We start from the raw sequence: 19965 nt of genomic DNA, 5'->3' as shown, positions 1-19965 counted from the left end.
GTGATGTTACAAAGGTAGAAGTAGGTCACCCTACCATTTAGGACATTGGCTTGTGGTTATCTGCAGTTGAACAGAAATAATTCTCAGGGCTAGTATCCAAGTTAACTGCCTAGGCCCCACTAATTAACCAACCTGGCTGATTAATCACAACACTAGTGTCAATGAATGCAGCGGACCTGTCTATGTCTGCTATTGAATTACCGAGTGATTGAAACAAGGGTGACATAGTTCCAAACTACCATAGTCTGTCATGCCATTATTCAAACTCCAAATTGACCCAGCTTATCTCCCTCTGAGTAAAATGAAAACTGCAAACAGTTCATGTAATCACACAATCCATTTTAATTAAAAATATTTCACCTTTTTCCCCCTCTTCCCAGCACAAAGCGAACAATTTTTAACAAACAAGAAGCAATAAACATGCCAAAAACTGAAATACTCATCCTGGTCAAGTGGAGAGGAAAAAAAATTAGGCCCGGTTTTGCTTATCTTAATCTGTAGAAAAGGAGAATTGGACTTTCTCATTCCACTTTATGTTAGTCACGGTTATCGCTAGTGTCCGGGGTAATTGACTGTGGCTTCTTCACCAGGAGTTTGGCGTTGAAGTAATGATAATGCTTCACTGCTTTAAAGCCATTCGCTGCTGCTAAACTGGAACATGTTTACTGCCCCATTCCAATCCCCACCCCCACTCAAAAAAGTTTTCAAACCCCCCTCAGCAGTCCATTCTCTGCCAAGACCTTCAGTCTAGAACTCAGGCCTGTCTTTTGTTTTATTCTGCCTCTTGCAATTTGTCCAAAAGCTGCGTGCTAGCAGCGCTCATTGGCCCCACTGTCACTCCCCACAGCGACCACATCTCTTCCATCCTTTATTCCATTCTTAACACGGCAATGAAAAGAAAAATTGAGAAGAGGAAGGGGGTTTTGGCTTCCTGTTTCTTTTGATGGGCTGGTTGAAATGTTCCTCGGTCCTTTTCTCAAACCTCTCTTGCCATCGCACACATTCTCTGAGAGGTCTGCAATCAGCTTCTCGGGTGGTTGGGATTGGGTATATGTTGCTAAGGTCGCTGCTTGTCTCTTTTCCCCAGGTTAAGTCCGGCCTGCGGGTCACTAAACGTTAGCCAGGTCCTCCTTCTTTGGAGCTGGGGATATCCAGAGAGTCGATTCGTTTGGGCTGCTCTTCGATCGGTCTTTACTGAGAGCAATAAAGGAAAACAAAGCATTTGTGCATAAGACGACCTCGCAGTAGCATGCCCATTTCCTACAGTGCAATCCAATAATAAGCAAGGGTCTAGTTAAGTTTAGCACAGAGTAGTAGAATGTTGGTGTTGCTGGCATTTAATGCCCTTCACTGAGTTGCTGGCTAGATCATTTCAGAGGGCAATCAAGAGTTAACCACATTGACGTAGGTCTGGACTCAAATATAGGCCAGACCAGTAAGGATGGCAGATTTCCCTCCCTAAAGGACATTACTGAACCAGATGTTTTTCTATGACCATTTGGCTGTTATATGGTCATTACCATTGCTGATTTATTTAATAACTTAATTTAATTTCCCCAGCTGTCGGTACCCACTGTGCCACCATTCAGCAGCATTGAGAAGCATCTAACAATGGGAAGTTCCTGCATGAGGGTTAAAATAGAACAAATCTCACACTTTTAGAAGAATATGGGCCCAAATGTCCCATGGCTTTTCACACCACACTTTCACCTCCAAGACTTGGATTTGAATCCAGCCAAAAGCAACAAGACCATAAGACCATAAGACATAGCAGCAGAAATTAGGCCATTCGGCCCATCGAGTCTGCTCTGCCATTCAATCCATTGCTGATAAGTTTCTCAACCCCATTCTCCCGCCTTCTCCCCGTAACCTTTGATCCCCTTACCAATCAAGAACCTATCTATCTCTGTCTTAAATACACTCAATGACCTGGCCTCCACAGCCTTCTGTGGCAATGAATTCCATAGATTCACCACTCTCTGGCTAAAGAAGTTTCTCCTCATCTCTGTTCTAAAAGGTCTTCCCTTTATTCTGAGGCTGTGCCCTCAGGTCCTAGTCTCTCCTACTAATGGAAACATCTTCCCCACGTCCACTCTATCCAGGCCTTTCAGTATTCTGTAAGTTTCAATCAGATCCTCCCTCATCTTTCTAAACTCCATCGAGTAGAGACCCAGGTCCTCAAACGTTCTTCATATGTTAAGCCTTTCATTCCTGGGATCATTCTTGCGAACCTCCTCTGGACCCTCTTCAGGGCCAGAACATCCTTCCTGAGATACGGGGCCCAAAATTGCTCACAATATTCCAAATGTGGTCTGACCAGACCCTTATAAAGCATCAGCAGCACATCCCTGCTTTTATATTCTAGTCCACTCAAAATAAATGCCAACATTGCATTTGCCTTCCTAACTACCGACTCAACCTGCAAGTTAACCTTAAGAGAATCCTGGACTAGGACTCCCAAGTCCCTTTGCCCTCCAGATTTCTGAATTCTCTCCCCATTTAGAAAATAGTCTATGCCTCTATTCTTCCTACCAAAGTGCATGACCTCACACTTCCTCACATTGTATTCCATCTGCCACTTCTTTGCACATTCTCCTAACCTGTCCAAATCCTTCTGCAGCCTCTCTGCCTCCTCAATACTACCTGTCCCTCCACCTATCTTTGTATCATCTGCAAACTTAGCCAGGATACCCTCAGTTCCTTCAGCTAGATCATTAGCATATAAAGTGAAAAGTTGTGGTCCTAACACTGACCCTTGCGGAACTCCACTAGTCACCGGCCGCCATCCTGAGAAGGACTCCCTTATCCCCACTCTCTGCCTCCTGCCAGACAGCCAATCTTCTATCCATGCTAGTACAGGAAAGAAATCTAATGCCTCAAGCAGCTGCAAAGGTTTTAAGTGCAAAGATTCTGAATGCTCTCAATTTAAATCAATAGCCCACAGCATAAATCTACCAAGTTATTTGTCACAGGGTGGACACAAAATTGCTTACATTGCCCAAAAAGGATTACGCGCAGACCGTGGTGTTAAAGATCACATTGGTGCAATAGCAGGGGCTCTTCTGAAGTTGGGGCAGTCACAATGGGGCAGGGCAGAGGTAACCATGCTCTGTCCCCAGCTGTTTTAGACTTGACTAGCGAGTGCCTGATATTCTTAGCTATCTCTAACCAACAGTTCTCCAGCTCGCACATTCTCCTGCAGCTAAGTTCAGCTCTGTCTGATAATGTAATGTAAAACGGGTGAGAATGAATTGGCAGCCTGTCTTACAGCTCCCCTGATTATTATTTCCACTGAAGTTGAAAGAGATGTAAAATCTAGCCTGAAACTCCTATTGTAGTCCTGAAGCACTGTCTTTCGGGTGAGACGTTAAAGTGATATCTCTCAGGCACACATAAGAGATTCAATGGCTTCTCCTTCAAAGAGGAGCAGGGGAATTCTCCCTGGTGTCCTGGCCAATAGCTGTCCCAGTATTAAAGTAGATTATTTGGACACTGCAGCTTTGGACATTGCTGCTGTTTCTACATTACAAAAGTGACCGCACTTCAAAAGTACATCATAATGCACTGACCCCTTTAGTCATGTTTTAATTCGAGTTTTGTAAATTTCCTTTAAGATTTTGTTTTTCTTTTTGCAGTATCCCTTTAAGGTGCTGCCTTTTACTTTGTCCCTTGATTTGTTAATTTGGTGGAATTGTTTGCTGAAAAGAGCATACAGTATTTTGGGACAAGCTGAGGTCATGAAAGGTGCTAGGGAAATACAAGTCTTTCCTTCAAACAGAATGAAATGTGACCCTCTTGGGGGTTCATGAAGCACCACCCCATTCCTCCACCCACACCGGAATCAGTGTAGCATCAGTGGCTACAGACTTAAATAATTCACTTACCTTCTGCTCAGCATCTGGATACAGCAGGTTGCCAGGGCAACCACCAGCAACAACAGCAGTGGAATTGTGGGAATGATGACGTACACCACGTTGGGCATTATCCCTGGGAAACAAGAATATTGGTTCAGGAAATTCCTTCAAGCCACGGAATCTGGAAGCTGACAGAGCAAGCCAAGTTCCTCCTTGGTTCCCCCCCACACCCCCCCCACAACGTCTACCGCTAATTGCTGATGAGCTAAAGTTCTGCAGGCAGCCCTTGCTCCAGGTTCTACCTTGTATATGGTGAGGCTAGACGGAATCTACCAGGAGCCTGTTCAACTGAGGTACCCTATGGACCAGGCCATCGGTTCTGGGGTGTAAAAGGAGACACTCTCCAGTGCGAGAACACAGGTTTCTTACAGATAAACCAAGATTAGGGATGGGCAGTAAATGCTGGCATAGTCCGTGACACCCATATCCCACGAACGAATAAATAAGACAGATCAATTGGACGGTGACAAAGAACAGACTTTCGAGGCCATGATATGTCTGGTCAAGTGGTCCTGCTATCGTAAATAAAAGGATTAAAACAACAAACAGCTACACTTCGAAGTTATGTTTAGACTTTCAGCCAACCATGTCTGGCTGAGAGGTGTTTATTGGACTGCAGAAACTAATTAGTGGAGGTTTTACCGGAACATGCTGTGTTCCAAAAGTTTGATAAGGAATGAAAGCAGTTGGATTGGATAACCATTATGGACAGCTTTGAAATTAAGTAACCAATAACATGCCGATCTGAACCACCCCTGAAAGCTGTTTCAAGTGAGGAATAAACCGGTCATAGGAGGTGGTGCAGGGTGAGGTAAAAAGACTGTGTAAAACCTGATTGATTAAGGCTCCAGAAACTCATGGAAGATGGGTAATGTCAGGGTGGGTTTTCACTCCATGCTTTAAAGAACTCAATCCCCCATTGGACATTTAGAGAAACTCTTATAGGATGATAAGCCCTGTTAAAGTGAACAATTCAGGTCCACCCCTGACAAAAGGTATAAAAGATGCTGCATCTCAACAAGGAAGGATTATGGTCAATGCTGAACTGTCTGTGTGTATGTACGTGTGCCTATATGTTTATGTGTGTGTGAATGTGTGTGTATGTGTGTATGTCTGTCTGTCTATCTCTATGTGTATATGAATGTGTGTGTCTGGGTGTGTGTGAATCTGTATGTGGACAGCTTTGAAATTTTTTGTGTCAATGTGTGTATGTATGTATGTTGCATGTGTGTGTGTGTATATGTATGTATGTGTGTGTGCACGTGTGTATACATATGTCTGTGTTTGCAGGTGTGTTCCTGTGTGTGTGTGTGTGTGTGCGTATATATGTGTGGAGGTGTGTGTGGAGATGTGTCTATGTGAGTGTATACATATGTCTGTGTGTTTGTAGATGTGTGTCTATGTGTGTCTGTCTGTGTGTGTGGAGGGGTGTGTGTTCCATTCCTATGTGATCAGTTCAGCACCCATTGTAGTTCTTCCTTGGTGAGATAATGTTGTCTAGCACCTCCTTACCCATAGAACAAAGAAGCTTCAAATATCTGCAAATAAACTGGGGGATATGGTTCCAGCACATTACCCTACACAACAATAGGGACAAGGATTCTGACTTTGTGCAAATCAGTGGCCCATTTCATACCTCTACTGGTTTCATTTTAGGGTATGGGTAAGCTGTCCGTGGAGGTACAACCCACACTAACAATCGGCCCAAATGATTAAAATTTGACCCAATTTCATGTCAGCCTCAGGTCTTCCATTGAGGTGGAATAAAGGCCCAGACAAATTTTTACCCCATTGGTGTCTAAACTCGCAAAAGAAGATTTCTAATCACCCAATTACCGATGGTAGAAGTTACCTGATGATTCTGTCACGACCATGTGGTGTTGGTCATCAGCGGAATTACTGGGTGGGTGAACCATGACTTCCGGCCCCGTGGACACGTTTTCTGAAACTAGTGAAGATTAGAATCATTCTAGCTTTCTGTTCACACAACGGTTTCCAGGACAAACTCTCAAAAAAAAGGAGCAGTCTCTAAAATCAGTTCCCAAGGCGACACAATGGAACTGAGTGGAAACTCAGTGACAAATGGAACAGAACCCGACTTCACCAGCGTCCTGCACCCATTCTTCCTTCTAAGTAATTCTCAGGAGGTGGGAATTCCCTGGCAAGGTTGGCATTCATTGCCCATCCCTAGTTGCCCTGGGAAAGGGCAGGTGGGGCTGATATCTTCTTGACACAGCTTAAGAGTGCTTTGCTTAGCCATGTTTTAGGGCGTTGAAGAGTGAACCACACTGGCGTGGAATAGTGTTGCCAACCCTCCAGGGTTGCCCTCGCATCTACAGGAATTAAAGATTAATCTCCAGGACATTGCTGTGAGCAATTGAATGGGTGGAAGAAACAGAGGGGTGTTAAACAGAAAACAAAATGTACACCTTTCCTTTTTTGTTTGAACACGTTCATTAGTTTTGAAAAAAGTATTGATCAGAAAAAAACTGTCAAGAATCATCCAACTGAGTGACCTACACTCGGCCTGCCTTCAGTTGGTGAGAGGAGGGCATTAAACCACAAGGGTGGACATTCTAGGTGAGGCAGAGATGCTTGGGGACACAAGGTCACGGGATGAACCCTCCAGGAATATATCCAGTCAGAGCTGGCAATCCTAGTGTGGGGTCTGAGTTCACATGTAGCTCAGACCAGGTAAGGATAGAAGCATTTTTTTTCTCTCAAGGACATGAACCAGCGATCTTTTACAACAAGTTAACAGATCCAACGTCATGTTTACCAATACCAGCTTTCTCCTTTTGAGCAGAATTCAAATTCTCAAACTGCTATAATGGGATTTGAACTCCGGCTTCAATTAGTCCAGTAACGTAACCACTATACCACCGCACCATTTCATAGGCCCTGCCATTTTATTGTGAGCAGATATTTCACTTGTACCTCCCCCTCATCCACCAACCCCACCTCATCAGGGGGGTGTACCTGGTTGGGCTACCCTAGAAATTTTGCCCATTATAAGGGCTGAATGAATCTCTTGCCAGCATGGAGCTTGCGAAGCTTCTACCGGGGCCTTGGAAGGAGACTCAGAACCTCTGTCATTGACCTTGGAGAGAATTGACTACTCTTCATGTATCTGCAAATGGCTCACTTCACAACAGGGAAGATTTTTCTTTGCAGCAAATCCCTTGGCCTGGAAATTAGGCCTCAGGATGACCAATGGGGGGAGGGGGGGAGGTGTGGGGGTAGAGAAATGGCTTTTGACCACTGTGCCTATTCAGGATGGGTCAGAGGGCAGGTGCCTCGCAGGTGTCAGTGCTTTGACCAGGCACAGCACCCTATCCTGGTAACTGGGGATTAATCCGGTGGGCTTGTGGAGTAGGATTTTCCCCAACGGAAGTTTGGATTCAATGGTTCCTCTGTTCCTGGGACAGCAAACAAATGTCTAAAGAACACTAGGCCAACTGTCCCTCCTCTAGCAGGCCAGGTGTAGGATTATTTAGGCCTTAATGTAGTACAGAAAAGAAAGTTGCACAACCTTCTAAACTTTCATCCATATAAATATAGATTATTAATCTCTACTCTGTGGGGTGGATTTTATAGGGGTGGGTGGGAGCGGATTACCTGCCCACACCCATCCCCCGCCGCCCGAAAAGTCCATCGGCACCGTGCCGGCCAGAAACCCAGCTGTCCCACAGCGATAATACGCTGGGGTCAACTTTAACTGGAACAGAATGGGGCTTCTGCCTCCATCTGAGGGGAAACCCCACTCTAGAGAGCTGCTGGCCAATCTGATTGCACCAGGGTTGAGTAATGGCCACTGCTGGGACTACAGGCAAAGGTGAAGAAGTGATCGATCCAGGACTTTAGCCACGTCAGTGGTTTTGGTCGGGTCTGCCCGGCAGACCCCAGTGAGCGGGGTTGGGGGGGAGGAGTCAGGTTTTAGAGGTTGGGATGGTGGGGGAGGCAGAGATAAAGGGGGGGGATATCTGATCTTGGAGGGTGTGCTCCCGACGGGCACAAGGGACCACCCAAAGGAGGTACTCCAACCGCTTAGTGCTTGACAGCAGCCCACGCAGTGAAAGTTGCCAGGCTGCTATCCTTGCCTCCGCTGTCACCAGTACAATTGTAACAAAGGCAGAATGAGGCCATTAAGTGGCTATTTAATTGGCCACTTAAGGGCCTCGATAGACCCCAGGGTGGGTGGATTGCCTGGTGCTTCGCCCTCGCACCCTATGGTGGGTGACAGGTTGGGGGCTGGGTGTGAAGGTGACAGGATAGTCACTTTATTTTACAAGCCCCCCCCTCTGCCTTCAGACACACTGGTGGGGAACCGTAAAATTCACCCCCATGGGCGTGATTTTCCGTGCCCGCTGGCGTCGGGCATGTTCGATAGCAGGCAATATGGCGAGAAGGCCCAAAATCAGTTTCATGATGCTGCGAAACCAGTTTGTCACCATCGATGGCGGACTGGATTTCCGGCCATCGGACATGGGCAACCTCATTGTAATACATCACCAGCCTGCCGGAATCATTCCCCCACTCCACTGGATCGTCAGCCCATGTCAGCATGATTGCAAAGCGACGTGTTTCACGACTGCATATATAAGGTGTGCACTTGGTGGGCTGCACTTTGAGGAGTACTCGGAGGTGAGTGTGCAGCAACGTAACGCAGCATTCATAAGGATCGCCTGTTGGACTTCAAAGTTGAGGCGAATTGGGGTGGGGGCAAGGGCTGCCTGCAGTTGAGGCGTTTTGGTGGGGGGGAGGGGAGAGGGCAAGAGTTGCCCTGCAGCTGAAGGTAGACCACAAGCACATGCGGGGTGAGGGGGAGGGAAGCTGCCCTGCATCAGGGAAACTTTGTATAAAAAGTGACCATTGCTCTGCAGCTGAGACAGTTCAGGCACAGCCACACCGACATGCGTGGAGTCCGGCTTCTAGTTTATCTGCCCACTCAAGCAATGCAAAGGCTTGAAAGTGCCAACAAATGCACCAGAGCTTTTTACCCCTTGGACACAGGCTGCAAACAAGTGAGTGTTTTAGTGGACTGCAGAACAGTTAGATGGGCAAGTTGTACAATCTCCTTGCTGAAACTGGCCATGGAGCAGTCACTCGTGGAGGTGCTCACAGCCCCTTGCAATGTCATCATTCAGGTTTGGACCAGTCTCCCCCATGGTTCAAGCTAACAGTGCAGCCTTGCAGTGCAGGTTAGGAGAATGCCTGTGCGTGAGCTGAGAGCACAGCCTGCAGTCCAGTGGGCAAAGCTGCTGCCAATCGGTCAGGTAGAGTGAGGCAGAGGTGGCTGGGGTGGACTTAACCAAGAGAGGTTCTTAGAACACCCAAGCTAACCCCCCCGTCTCTCTCTTCCATCCTGCGGGAGGAGGACATCAGGAGCATGGAGCCTGTAGGCATTGTGGCTTACAGAGAGTGAAGCTGAAGGAGGAGAGAGCGACTGAGGCTCTTGGCTGGGCAGAGGCAGGAGCAGCACCCTCTGGAAGAAGGGGTGGCTGGTGCACCCACACACGCCCCGAGGAGTCACTGTGAGTTGTTGCTGGTTGGGGCCTAGCTAGACCCAGGGTCTATAGACGCCATCTTTCATTCCTGCAGATGACCGAAAACCAGTGTTGCCAAAGACGGTGCATGTCTAGGGAACTGGTCGTTCACACCTGCCAGCTACTGCAGGATTTGGCACCATGGGGACAAGGAGGGCATCCACTGCCAGTGTCCATGAAAGTGACTGTGACGCTCAATTTCTATGCCACTGGTTCCTTTCAGGACTCCACAGCTGACCTTTGTGGGATCTCACAAGCCTCCACCCACAAATGCATCCATGAGGTCCCGGATGCCATCTTCACGAGGGCCACACAACTTTGTGCATTTCACCCGGGACCAGGAGAGCCAGGATGCAAGGGCCATTGGATCCACCCAGTTCTCGTGTTTCCCACAGGTGCAGGGTGCAATCGACTGCACTCATGTGACACTCAGATCTCTGTCAGAACAAGGGGGCAACTATGTGAACCACAAGGATTCCAGTTGCTGAATGTGCAGCTGGTGTGCGACCACCACAAATGAATCCTGCAGGTCTGCGCACGGTTTCCAGAGAGTGTCCATGACTCCTACATTCTCAGTCAGTCACAGATCCCTGAGATCTTCCAGGGTCCACAGAGGCTGCAGGGTTGGCTCCTTAGGGACAAGGGCTACCCACAGAGGATGTGACTGATGACACCCGTGTGGCAACTTCAGACTGCAGCAGAGCGAAGATATAACTAGGCTCATGCTGAAGCTCACAACTTGGTGGAGCAAACCATCGGGATATTGAAGATGAGGTTCCGGTGCCTGGACCAGTCTGCTGGGGCCCTGCAATACAATCCGCAGAGGGTGTCACGCATCATCATCACCTGCTGTGCCCTTTACAACCTGGCACTGCAACAGGGAGAGGAGCTGGCTGAGGAGGAGGTGGAGGAGCTGGAGGTCTCCTCCAATGAGGAGGACGCCAATGAGAATGAGGGTGAGGAGGTCCTTGAAGACGATGGTGACAGGGATGAGGCCCTCGCACTGGCCAGATGAGGCAGGCGCGCTCAGGAGACCCTCAAAGCTGCCAGATTTGTGGAGAATGATGACGACATGCAGTGAGGGGACACCATGGATCCTCCCATTGCATCTCTGAATGTTTGACTCCAGTCTGACTTATGGCAGCGCACATACTCCCTGTGGTGCTCCTGTCATAGAGATGCAGTGGAGGCCCTAATAGTCTCTTGATCACAGGAGGATGATGATGACATGCAATGAGGACACTCCATAGATCTTCACACAGCCTCTGAGAATGTCTGACGCCTGTCTGGCCAAGGACAGCTCGCTTGCGCTCTGTGATCAGGGTCATATCATAGAGACGCAGCCGTGAAACTTTAAAAGCACCTCATGCTTTGTCTGCCTTCAGCACCTGACCCCTTCAGGAGCACAGCGTCACCAATCGCAGGTGCTGAAGAGATGGAGGCCAGCCCCACCTTAAAGATGCTGAGGGCACACAGAGAGAATGATGGAACTTAGTGGTGCCTACCAATGACATTCTGGCAGCAATGACAAGTGCCATCGAGGTGCAAGTATGACGAATGTGTCCAGGGAGTGTGAGGCTGGACCATCACTTTGGTCTGAAGGCTGCACAGAGCACAGGGAAGAGGCCTGGACTGAGACACCTGCCTTTATCTTGTGCAGAAAGGTTTCACATCTGAGTGACAAGAACACTGCTCATCAGAACAAGGAGACACAGGCAGGGTGACATTCTTGGGAGTTTATTGAGAAGAGTGAACATTATGTACAAGTAATAAACACCCGTGCCCAGGCTGAGAAACTAACTCTTCTTAACCTTCCAAAATCCCGCTGCTACATCTTGGTGCTCCCTGGATATCCACAGCGGAGATGGAGGCAGCCTGCTGACTGCTATGCACTGCCTGTGATGACCTTGACGGGCGTCCTCTGGAGGGCCGAGACCTCGGGGAACCCCAGCCTGCTCTCAGGGTTCTGCTGTGTGGCAGTGGTACCCTCCTCGGCCTGCAGAGCTGGAGCTGCTAGGGCCTCAGGAAGAGGGGATTAGGAGGGGCTGGTCACTCCCAGAGTCACCTGGATGGATTGGTCCTGGAAGGATAAGTGTGCACCTGCTGATCCTCCTCGCTATGGGCACCCAAGGGCCCCAGGCAGACTCCTTGAGGGAAGGGGTAGTTGGAGTGAGATCAGGCTGCCCCGCATCCAGCTCGCATACACATTGTTGGAGGCCAACTATGGCGTCAGCAGTGGAGTTGAGTCCGTGCAGCAGTGCAGGAGTGACATTCTGGACCAAGGTCTCCATGGCAGCTGCCACCAACCAGCGTTGACCGCGGTGCTTTGACATGCTGGCGCAATCACCTCAGCCTGAAGGTGGAAGGACTCCTCCATCGTGCTTTGCAATCTGAGGAGTGCAGCGGACATCCCTTCCTGATGTTCCTGTGCTTGCTTTTGCAGCTCAAGAAATCATAAGACCATCAGACAAAGGAGCAGAAATTAGGCCATTCAGCCCATCGAGTCTGCTCCACCATTCAATCATGGCTGATAAATTTCTCAACCCCATTCTCCCGCCTTCTCCCTATAACCTTTGATCCCCTTACCAATCAAGAACCTATCTATCTCGGTCTTAAATACACTCAATGACCTGGCCTCCACAGCCTTCTGTGGCAATGAATTCCATAGATTCACTACTCTCTGGCTAAAGACGTTTCTCCTCATCTCTCTTCTAAAAGGTCTTCCCTTTACTCTGAGGCTGTGCCCTCGGGTCCTAGTCTCTCCTACTAATGGAAACATCTTCCCCACGTCCACTCTATCCAGGCCTTTCAGTATTCTGTAAGTTTCAATCAGATCCCTCCTCATTCTTCTAACCTCCATCGAGTATAGACCCAGAGTCCTCAAATGTTCCTCATATGTTAAGCCTTTCATTCCTGGGATCGTTCTTGTGAACCTCCTTTGGACCCTCTCCAGGGCCAGAACATCCTTCCTGAGATACAAGGCCCAAAATTGCTCACAGTATTCTAAACGTGGTCTGACCAGAGCCTTATAAAGCATCAGCAGCACATCCCTGCTTTTATATTCTAGTCCTCTCGAAGTAAATGCCAACATTGCATTTGCCTTCCTAACTACCGACTCAACATGCAAGTTAACCTTAAGAGAATCCTGGACTAGGACTCCCAAGTCCCTTTGCACTCCAGATTTCTGAATTCTCTCCCCATTTAGAAAATAGTCTATGCCTCTATTCTTCCTACCAAAGTGCATAACCTCACACTTGCCCATGTTGTATTCCATCTGCCACTTCTTTGCACATTCTCCTAACCTGTCCAAATCCTTCTGCAGCCTCCCCACCTCCTCAATACGACCTGTCCCTCCACCTATCTTTGTATCATCTGCAAACTTAGCCAGGATGCCCTCAGTTCCTTCATCTGGATCATTAATGTATTAAGTGAAAAGTTGTGGTCCCAACATTGACCCCTGCTGAACTCCACTAGTCACCGGCCACCATCCTGAGAAGGACCCCCTTATCCCCACTCTCTGCGTCCTGCCAGACAGCCAATCTTCTATCCATGCTAGTACCTTGCCTCTAACACCATGGGCTCTTATCTTACTGAGCAGCCTCCTGTGCGGCACCTTGTCAAAGGCTTTCAGGAAGTCTAAGTAGATAACATCCATTGGCTCTCCTTTGTCTAACCTACTCAAAACTGTGATATGACCGAGTCCAGAGGCTCGTTATCTGACTTGGACTCAACAAATTTCCAGCCTCCAGCAGTCCTCTGAATGCTGGGCACCTGGGAAGTCCCTGGCGCCGCCTGCTGTGGATCAGACAGTGCGATGTGCTCACCAGATTGTGATCCCGAGGCTATTCTATAGCTAGATCCCACCGAGGTGTGTGTCTCTGCGCTGGTGGAGGGTGTGGGTGAGCGCTGTGGCGGGACTTCAAGGAGAGAGCCTTCTGATTCCTTTTCAGATGTTTCTTCAGGGATTGATTGGAGACCCTGGGTCGTGGACTCCATTGGTTGTTTCCCAGATGTGCCTGTGAAAGCAAGGGGAGATAATTAGCGCACGGCAGTGGCCTGTGAAACAGGACACATCACTCACAGCATGGTTGTCTAATGGATGTTGCACTGCTGGATCCTCACTTGGTACAGCAGCACCGACCTCACTGACAGCACAGTACCGGTCCCGGTCATCGCTGGCCAGCTGGATGGCTCTGTTTTCAAAGATTTCAGGCAATCCTCCACCAACCTGCGGCCTCTCTCTCTTGTGTGCCAGCTTGTCCTGCATGAATAGAGATGGAGAGAGTGTAAGCAGGACGCTTGCCAGGCCAGATGATAAGTATGCCTGGTGTGTGTAGGTGGTGAATGGTCCCATGGACCGGATGAGGACAATGACGGTGAGTGTGTGAGAGAGTGAATGGTGATGTCGCTTGCACTGGCTGTGAGTGAGGTCCCTGTGGGTATGTGAGAGTGAGAGAGTTGAGAGTGATGAGAAGAGTGACTTACCCTGGTGGAATAGAGGAGATCATTCACCCTCTTGCGGCACTGGGATGCTGTCCTCTTTTGAAGGGTGTTGGCGCTGACCACCTCTGCCACCTCCTCCCAAGACAGATTGGTGGTGTTGCTGCCCATCCTGTAGCCAGAGCGGAGGTAAAGGACATTCCCCGAGCCTCCATGGCGTCCAGAAGGCGCTCAAGGGATGCGTTATTGTGCCTGGGGGCTGCAGTCGTTTTGCCTTTCGGGGCCATGTCTTCCATGCAGCAGTCCTGGGCTGGAAGCACTGAGAGGTGTACGTGCGGCTCCACTTTAAATATGGTGCCCGGCGTGATGAAGCGGCGAGGTGATGGCGTGGTGGGTGAATGAGAGCCAACCCGCCATCGAAGTGGCGTGTTCCCTGGGGATTGAAGGCGGGTTTGGGACGATACAGTGTGAGAAGTGGCAATTGCCTGCCGGTGGGTTAAAACATCGTTTTCCCCACCCGCTACTGCATTTATTGCAAATCTGGGACGATTTCACCCTGTCTGTGTGTGAAGTGCTCTCTCCTTGAGTCAATCAGTGAACTCTCCAGCATTGGTGGAGATCTGCGGAACTCACCACTGTACAGCTTTCAGCCCAGTAACGCCGCTTGAAAATGGTTCTTCTGTGCAAACTTAACCTTTAACTGTCAGTCGCTGGATGTTATGGCTTTTTTTCAAAGCTGCTTCAAAGGGCATACTGACATTTTCCAGATTCACTAGATGTTATTCTCAACATCCACTGTAACCACCGTGTGCCCGTGTTTACAGTGTGCATCATATATAAGGTGCTTTACAGCAATTCAGCAAGACTTCTTCAACTGCACCTTCCAAACCCACAACCACAAATACCTCAAAGGAACAGGCAGCAGGAACATGGGAACACCACCCCCTGCAAGTTCCTCTCCAAGCCACACACCATCCTGACTTGGAAATATATCACCGTTCCTTCACTGTCGCTGGGTCAAAATCCTGAAACTCCCTCCCTAACAGCACTGTGGGTGTACCTACACCACATGGACGGCAGCGGTTCAAGAAGGCGGCTCACCCCCACCTTCTCAAGGGCAACCAGGCATGGTCTTGCCAGTGAGGCCCATCTCGCCAAACATGCACGTCAACCAAGGAGAGGCTTCAATACATTGTTTGTTCCTTTGGTGAAGGTCCAGCTGTGGGACGCTGGCATGGCTGAAAACAAGAGCAGAGATGAGATGAACTGGGGCGCAGGGACTTGAGGACATGCGGAGGCAATTTTAACACAAGTCACAATGTGCAAATGAGGCAGCTGCACGGCTGAAATCGCTTCCAATAAGATGCAGTCCCATTTCCAATCTACTCCCGCCTGGTGCATTAACTGGGTCCTTTCTTTAGGAGGCCAAGGCATCTGCCTGACTCAGACGAGAGCCTCATTAATGTATGCAAGTAAGGGTTCTGTGATGTCATCCTTGTGATGTCACCACCCAACTCCCCACTCCACTCCACCACTTTGCTGTAAATTTGTATTTGCTCTTCCTTTGCCGACACAGGCACGATGGGCCGAAAGGCCTCCTTCTGGGCCATAAGCGTCTATGGTGCTCCCAAAAGAAGGGACAAAATTAGGGAGAAAATAAATCTCAAAACTGTGATTACTTTGTAATCTGGAAACCCCATGAAAAAAGACAAGAAATGTTGCAGCATTCCATGACAATGAGGCACATGTAAACATTGTCTGCTCTCCGATTGTGGGTGAGGGTCATTTTGACAATGGATGAGAATGAAAAGCAGGAGATATGGGATCAGCCACTCGGAATACATCTCCCAATTATTTTACTGAAAACAAAATTACTGCATTACATCTTTTATATCTCAGGGCGATGAAGAGGTGACATTAGCTTCTTTGTGTTTATCAGGTTTTATTCACAGTGCTTTTAAAACGTCTACTCCCGACATCAGCTCTGGCTTCCAGCTCTTTCAGTAGCTTTTCTTGCTTCTCTGAGTCCACACCCAGGCTTAACTAACCAAGCACCGTGAGCATCAATTGTAAACGAGCTTACATAATCAAACACCGAACAACTGAACCATTGAACGCTACAATGTGTGTGTGTGAATCTGTGTTCTTTGTGGGGCTGTGGTGTGTGGGCCGGTGTTGTTTGTGAGCATATGCTATTTATGTACATGTGCTGTTTATGTGCTAGCGTACAAGTTCCTATATGCTGCTGTGTGTGTGTGTGTGTGTGTGTGTGTGTGTGTGTGTGTGTGTGTGTGTGTGTGTGTGTGTGTGTGTGTGTGTGTGTGTGTGTCATTGAGAGACAGACAGATATTGATCGAAACTAATTAGGACAGTTTGACTTTTAAAATAATTAACGAACATCGTTGTGGCTGTATAATAAATTCTGAAAAATACCTGGATCAGCAACTATATGGTTTGGCTTGCTCTGCCCTTAAACCGGCGTGTCTAGTATAATGTAGAATATCCCTGCAATAAATGACTGGCTCTGTGTGAATCATATTACGTGCTGGCTGATTTTGGTTTTAGGAAAGCCTAGTTTTCTTTTGTGAAATAGAGAAATAAGCAATGCACCGTATGTGCCACATGTTGGGGGGGTTGGGGGGGGGGTTCGTTTGGGGGGGGTGCGGTGGGGGGGGGGTGGTGCGCAGGTGTGGTGGGGGGAGAATAAAAGGTAGAAATTGATGAAAAATAAGAGACACGCTGTCAAAGATTTTCATCTTGCACTCATCTGGACAGAAGAATATCAGATTTCATAGGAAGCAAAAAATAACACTACATGACAAGAGGTTGCTGATTGGTTGGCAAGCTGACTCTGATTGGTTGAAGTGTTGCCATGGGGACGAAGGGAGTGTAGGTGAAAGATCCTACAGCCAATCAGAGCAGATATATAAACATCATCCGAAACCAAAGAGTGATCTGATCTCACCAACCAGGCATGGCCTCTGGTTACTGGGTTCAGCGATGTTGCTGGGTCCACAACCTGGAGCTCCCGAACATAATGGGACCTTCACCGCATGGGCTGCAGAGTTTCAAGAGGGCGGCCCGTTACCACCTTCTCAAGGGGTAACCAAGGGTGGGCAAGAAATGCCAGCCTTACCATTTTTTTTTTGGAGAAGTGGACTGTGAAGCTGGGTATTTATAACGAATTCTGAACCCTATTCAGTCTGCTTGGTCATGGTAACTCTAACCCAGCTTGTTTTCTCATTGTTTCTTCCCTTTGGGAAGAGCTGATCTTGTGCTCCACTTATGCCTGAGGAGTGCTGGAAGCATCCTCAATGTACCTTTCTCAAAGGACAATTATAAAGCAACCCTACCACCAGCACTCACTGAGAGCGCAGAATGCAGCAAGGGCAAGGGTAGCAAGGGACATGGAGCTAAGATGGGTAAATGGAGTTGAGGTACAGAAACAGCCACGCTCGAACGGAATAGCGGGACAGATGCGAGGGGCAGAATGGCTTCCTCTTTTCCTATGTCCGTCTGTTGAATTTGGGTCCTTCTGTTCTGAATGGCTCACCTCCACCTCACAGTGGCTTTCAAGCGCTGATGTATGCTGCAGTGTGGTAGTCAGCTGGCAGCGTTGGTGGTGGGGGGGGGGGGATCTTTCTGCACTTTGGTCAGAGTTTTTATATTCAGGTATCACTGCTAACACCTAACATTTTTAAATGGAAGAAGTTGTGTTGTGTGATACTAGGACATGTAACCGTGATCCAATGAAATTCTTCTGTCTATCTGATGTCTGTATTTATGCTCCTGTGAGACACCTTGCAAGTTTTCACTGCACTAAAGGCGCTAGACAAATGCATGTTATTGCTGGCATATTCAATAATAATGGGACAATAAAGAGTTAGACCATACAGATGGGGAAGATCTCCAGGTTAGACCTTGAGCATCCTCCACTTTAATCACTTCACCATTGATGGACATGCTTTCAGCTGCCTAGGCTCTAGTCTCCTCAATTCCCTCCCTAAATCTCTCCACCTCTCTCTCCTCCATTAAGATGCTCCTTAAAACTTGCCTCTTTAATCAAGATTTTAATCACCAGTCCTAATATCTCTCTATGTAGCTGCGTGTCAAATTTTGTTTAATACTCACTTCTGTGAACTGATTTGGAATGTTTGATTGCATTAAAGATGCTATAAAAATGCAATTTGTTAGAACTGGTACTAACCCATGTTAACATAAATATATTTGTTAAATTATTGGACAGAAGTCTTTCATGCAAAACATTATAGTTTTTTTTTTTTGCAAATATCACGCAAGATATATGAAGGACAGGCTGTAGACCAGTTATCACAGAATGGTGCAGGTATAACACGCCCAGTATAGACTGTAGGCCAGCTATCAGAATAGTACAGGTATAACACACCCAGTAGACACTGTAGAATCACATAAAGGTGCAGGTATAACACGCCCAGGATAGGCTATAGACCAGTTATCAAGGGCTGAAGCTTCTGTTAGCAAATATTTCTGATAGTAACTGAATGCGTAAGTGAACGGTCACACTCTACTTACCATAATCTGGCTCCACACGATCCTTGGATTCATTACTCAAGAAGCCGCCTGTCAATAGAGGAAGAAACGGTAACATGTAACATCCTTCCATCATCCTTCCATAATGTCACAAGGACAAGAAGAATCCCAACATGCTTACACATAAAAACCTCTCGCAGGTATAGCACCTTTGAATTGTTTTATTTCTCACAGTCGGCAATCGGGGTTATTGAACAGCTGCGCGACAGTGAGAACCCAATTTGACGCTGATAATGGAGGGAGTAGTTGTTTGCTGGAGCGCCGGTGCATACTTGTGGAAGGACAGGGGAGAGAGTCTCACTGGAGCAAAGCACGAACTGAGGTGAAACACAGCTAGTTACAGCAAGTCTAGGGCAGGCTGCAGACCAATTCTCAGCAATGTGTACCCATACCTAGGCCCGGGACATGTTTAGGCTGGTGTCCGTGTCTGACTACATCAAATCAGCAAAAGGCAAGCCAATTATCGCTAACAAAAACAGAATTACCTGGAAAAACTCAGCAGGTCTGGCAGCATCGGCGGAGAAGAAAAGAGTTGACGTTTCGAGTCCTCATGACCCTTCGACAGAACGACAGAAGTTCTGTCGAAGGGTCATGAGGACTCGAAACGTCAACTCTTTTCTTCTCCGCCGATGCTGCCAGACCTGCTGAGTTTTTCCAGGTAATTCTGTTTTTGTTTTGGATTTCCAGCATCCGCAGTTTTTTTGTTTTTATCCAATTATCGCTAATACTGATACCCATACCTGGACATGACAATCCCACAACAGATCATAGATTAGCTATCACAGACTGCTCCTCACACCTACGCAAAACAAACCTAGGACAAGTTCAACTCCGTCACTGACTGGCACTCCTGCTAAAGTGTGACTGCCACTAAGTATTGATCGACATGAGGGAATGAGCTACGATAGGGAAAGATTCATCTTATGTTAGTTTTTCCAGGATGCGCCTAGAGAGCTGGCTTATCATAGGGGTCCTAGGCTGTGATAGCTACTCTAAATATATACGGGTAAGAAGTGCTCCGTGTCACTGATGTGGACAGAGTAGAAAAGCTGAAGCAAAAACAAAAATTGCTGGAAAAACTCAGCAAGTCTGACAGCATCTGTGGAGAGAAAAACAGAGTTAACGTTTCGAGTCCGTATGACTCTTCTTCAGAGCTGAAGGGAAGTAGAGATGTGGTGAAATATATCCTGTTTAAGGAGGTGGAACAAACGAAGCTGGATAGAAGGCCAGCGACAGGTGGAGGCAAAGGAGAGATTGCGAAAGATGTCATAGACAAAAGGTCGAAGGGTTGTTAATAGTGATGGTACAGGCTGAAGGAGGTGCTAATGGTGACAGTAAGAGTGGAAAGCAGAATGTGATAACAGCCGGGCCAGGGTAAGCACTCTGGACAGTGACTGATGGCCCTAGTGGGGATGGGGTAGGAGGAGGTGGGAAAAAAGATCGAAAAGGCTAAAAGCTGGGGACAAAACAATGAATAAAAATGGAAATAAATTTTA

General features: G+C 47.8%; 1 protein-coding gene across 1 annotated transcript in view; it reads right to left on the bottom strand.

The window, feature by feature from the left end:
* Nucleotides 1-352: 352 nt before the first annotated feature.
* Nucleotides 353-19965, bottom strand: part of chodl (chondrolectin) — a 31062-nt gene continuing 11449 nt past the window's right edge. The window contains exons 4-7 of the mRNA XM_041211838.1: nt 18452-18499; nt 5767-5862; nt 3885-3987; nt 353-1194 (exon numbers count right to left, since the gene is read on the bottom strand). Coding sequence (XP_041067772.1) covers nt 1110-1194; nt 3885-3987; nt 5767-5862; nt 18452-18499 — 332 coding nt within the window. The 3' untranslated portion in view covers nt 353-1109. The remainder of the gene's footprint in view (nt 1195-3884; nt 3988-5766; nt 5863-18451; nt 18500-19965) is intronic.

This window comes from Carcharodon carcharias, chromosome 18, assembly GCF_017639515.1.
Source record: "Carcharodon carcharias isolate sCarCar2 chromosome 18, sCarCar2.pri, whole genome shotgun sequence".
NCBI lineage: Eukaryota > Metazoa > Chordata > Chondrichthyes > Lamniformes > Lamnidae > Carcharodon > Carcharodon carcharias.
The sequence above is the reverse complement of the archived record's forward strand: the minus strand, read 5'-3'. Positions and strand labels throughout refer to the sequence as shown.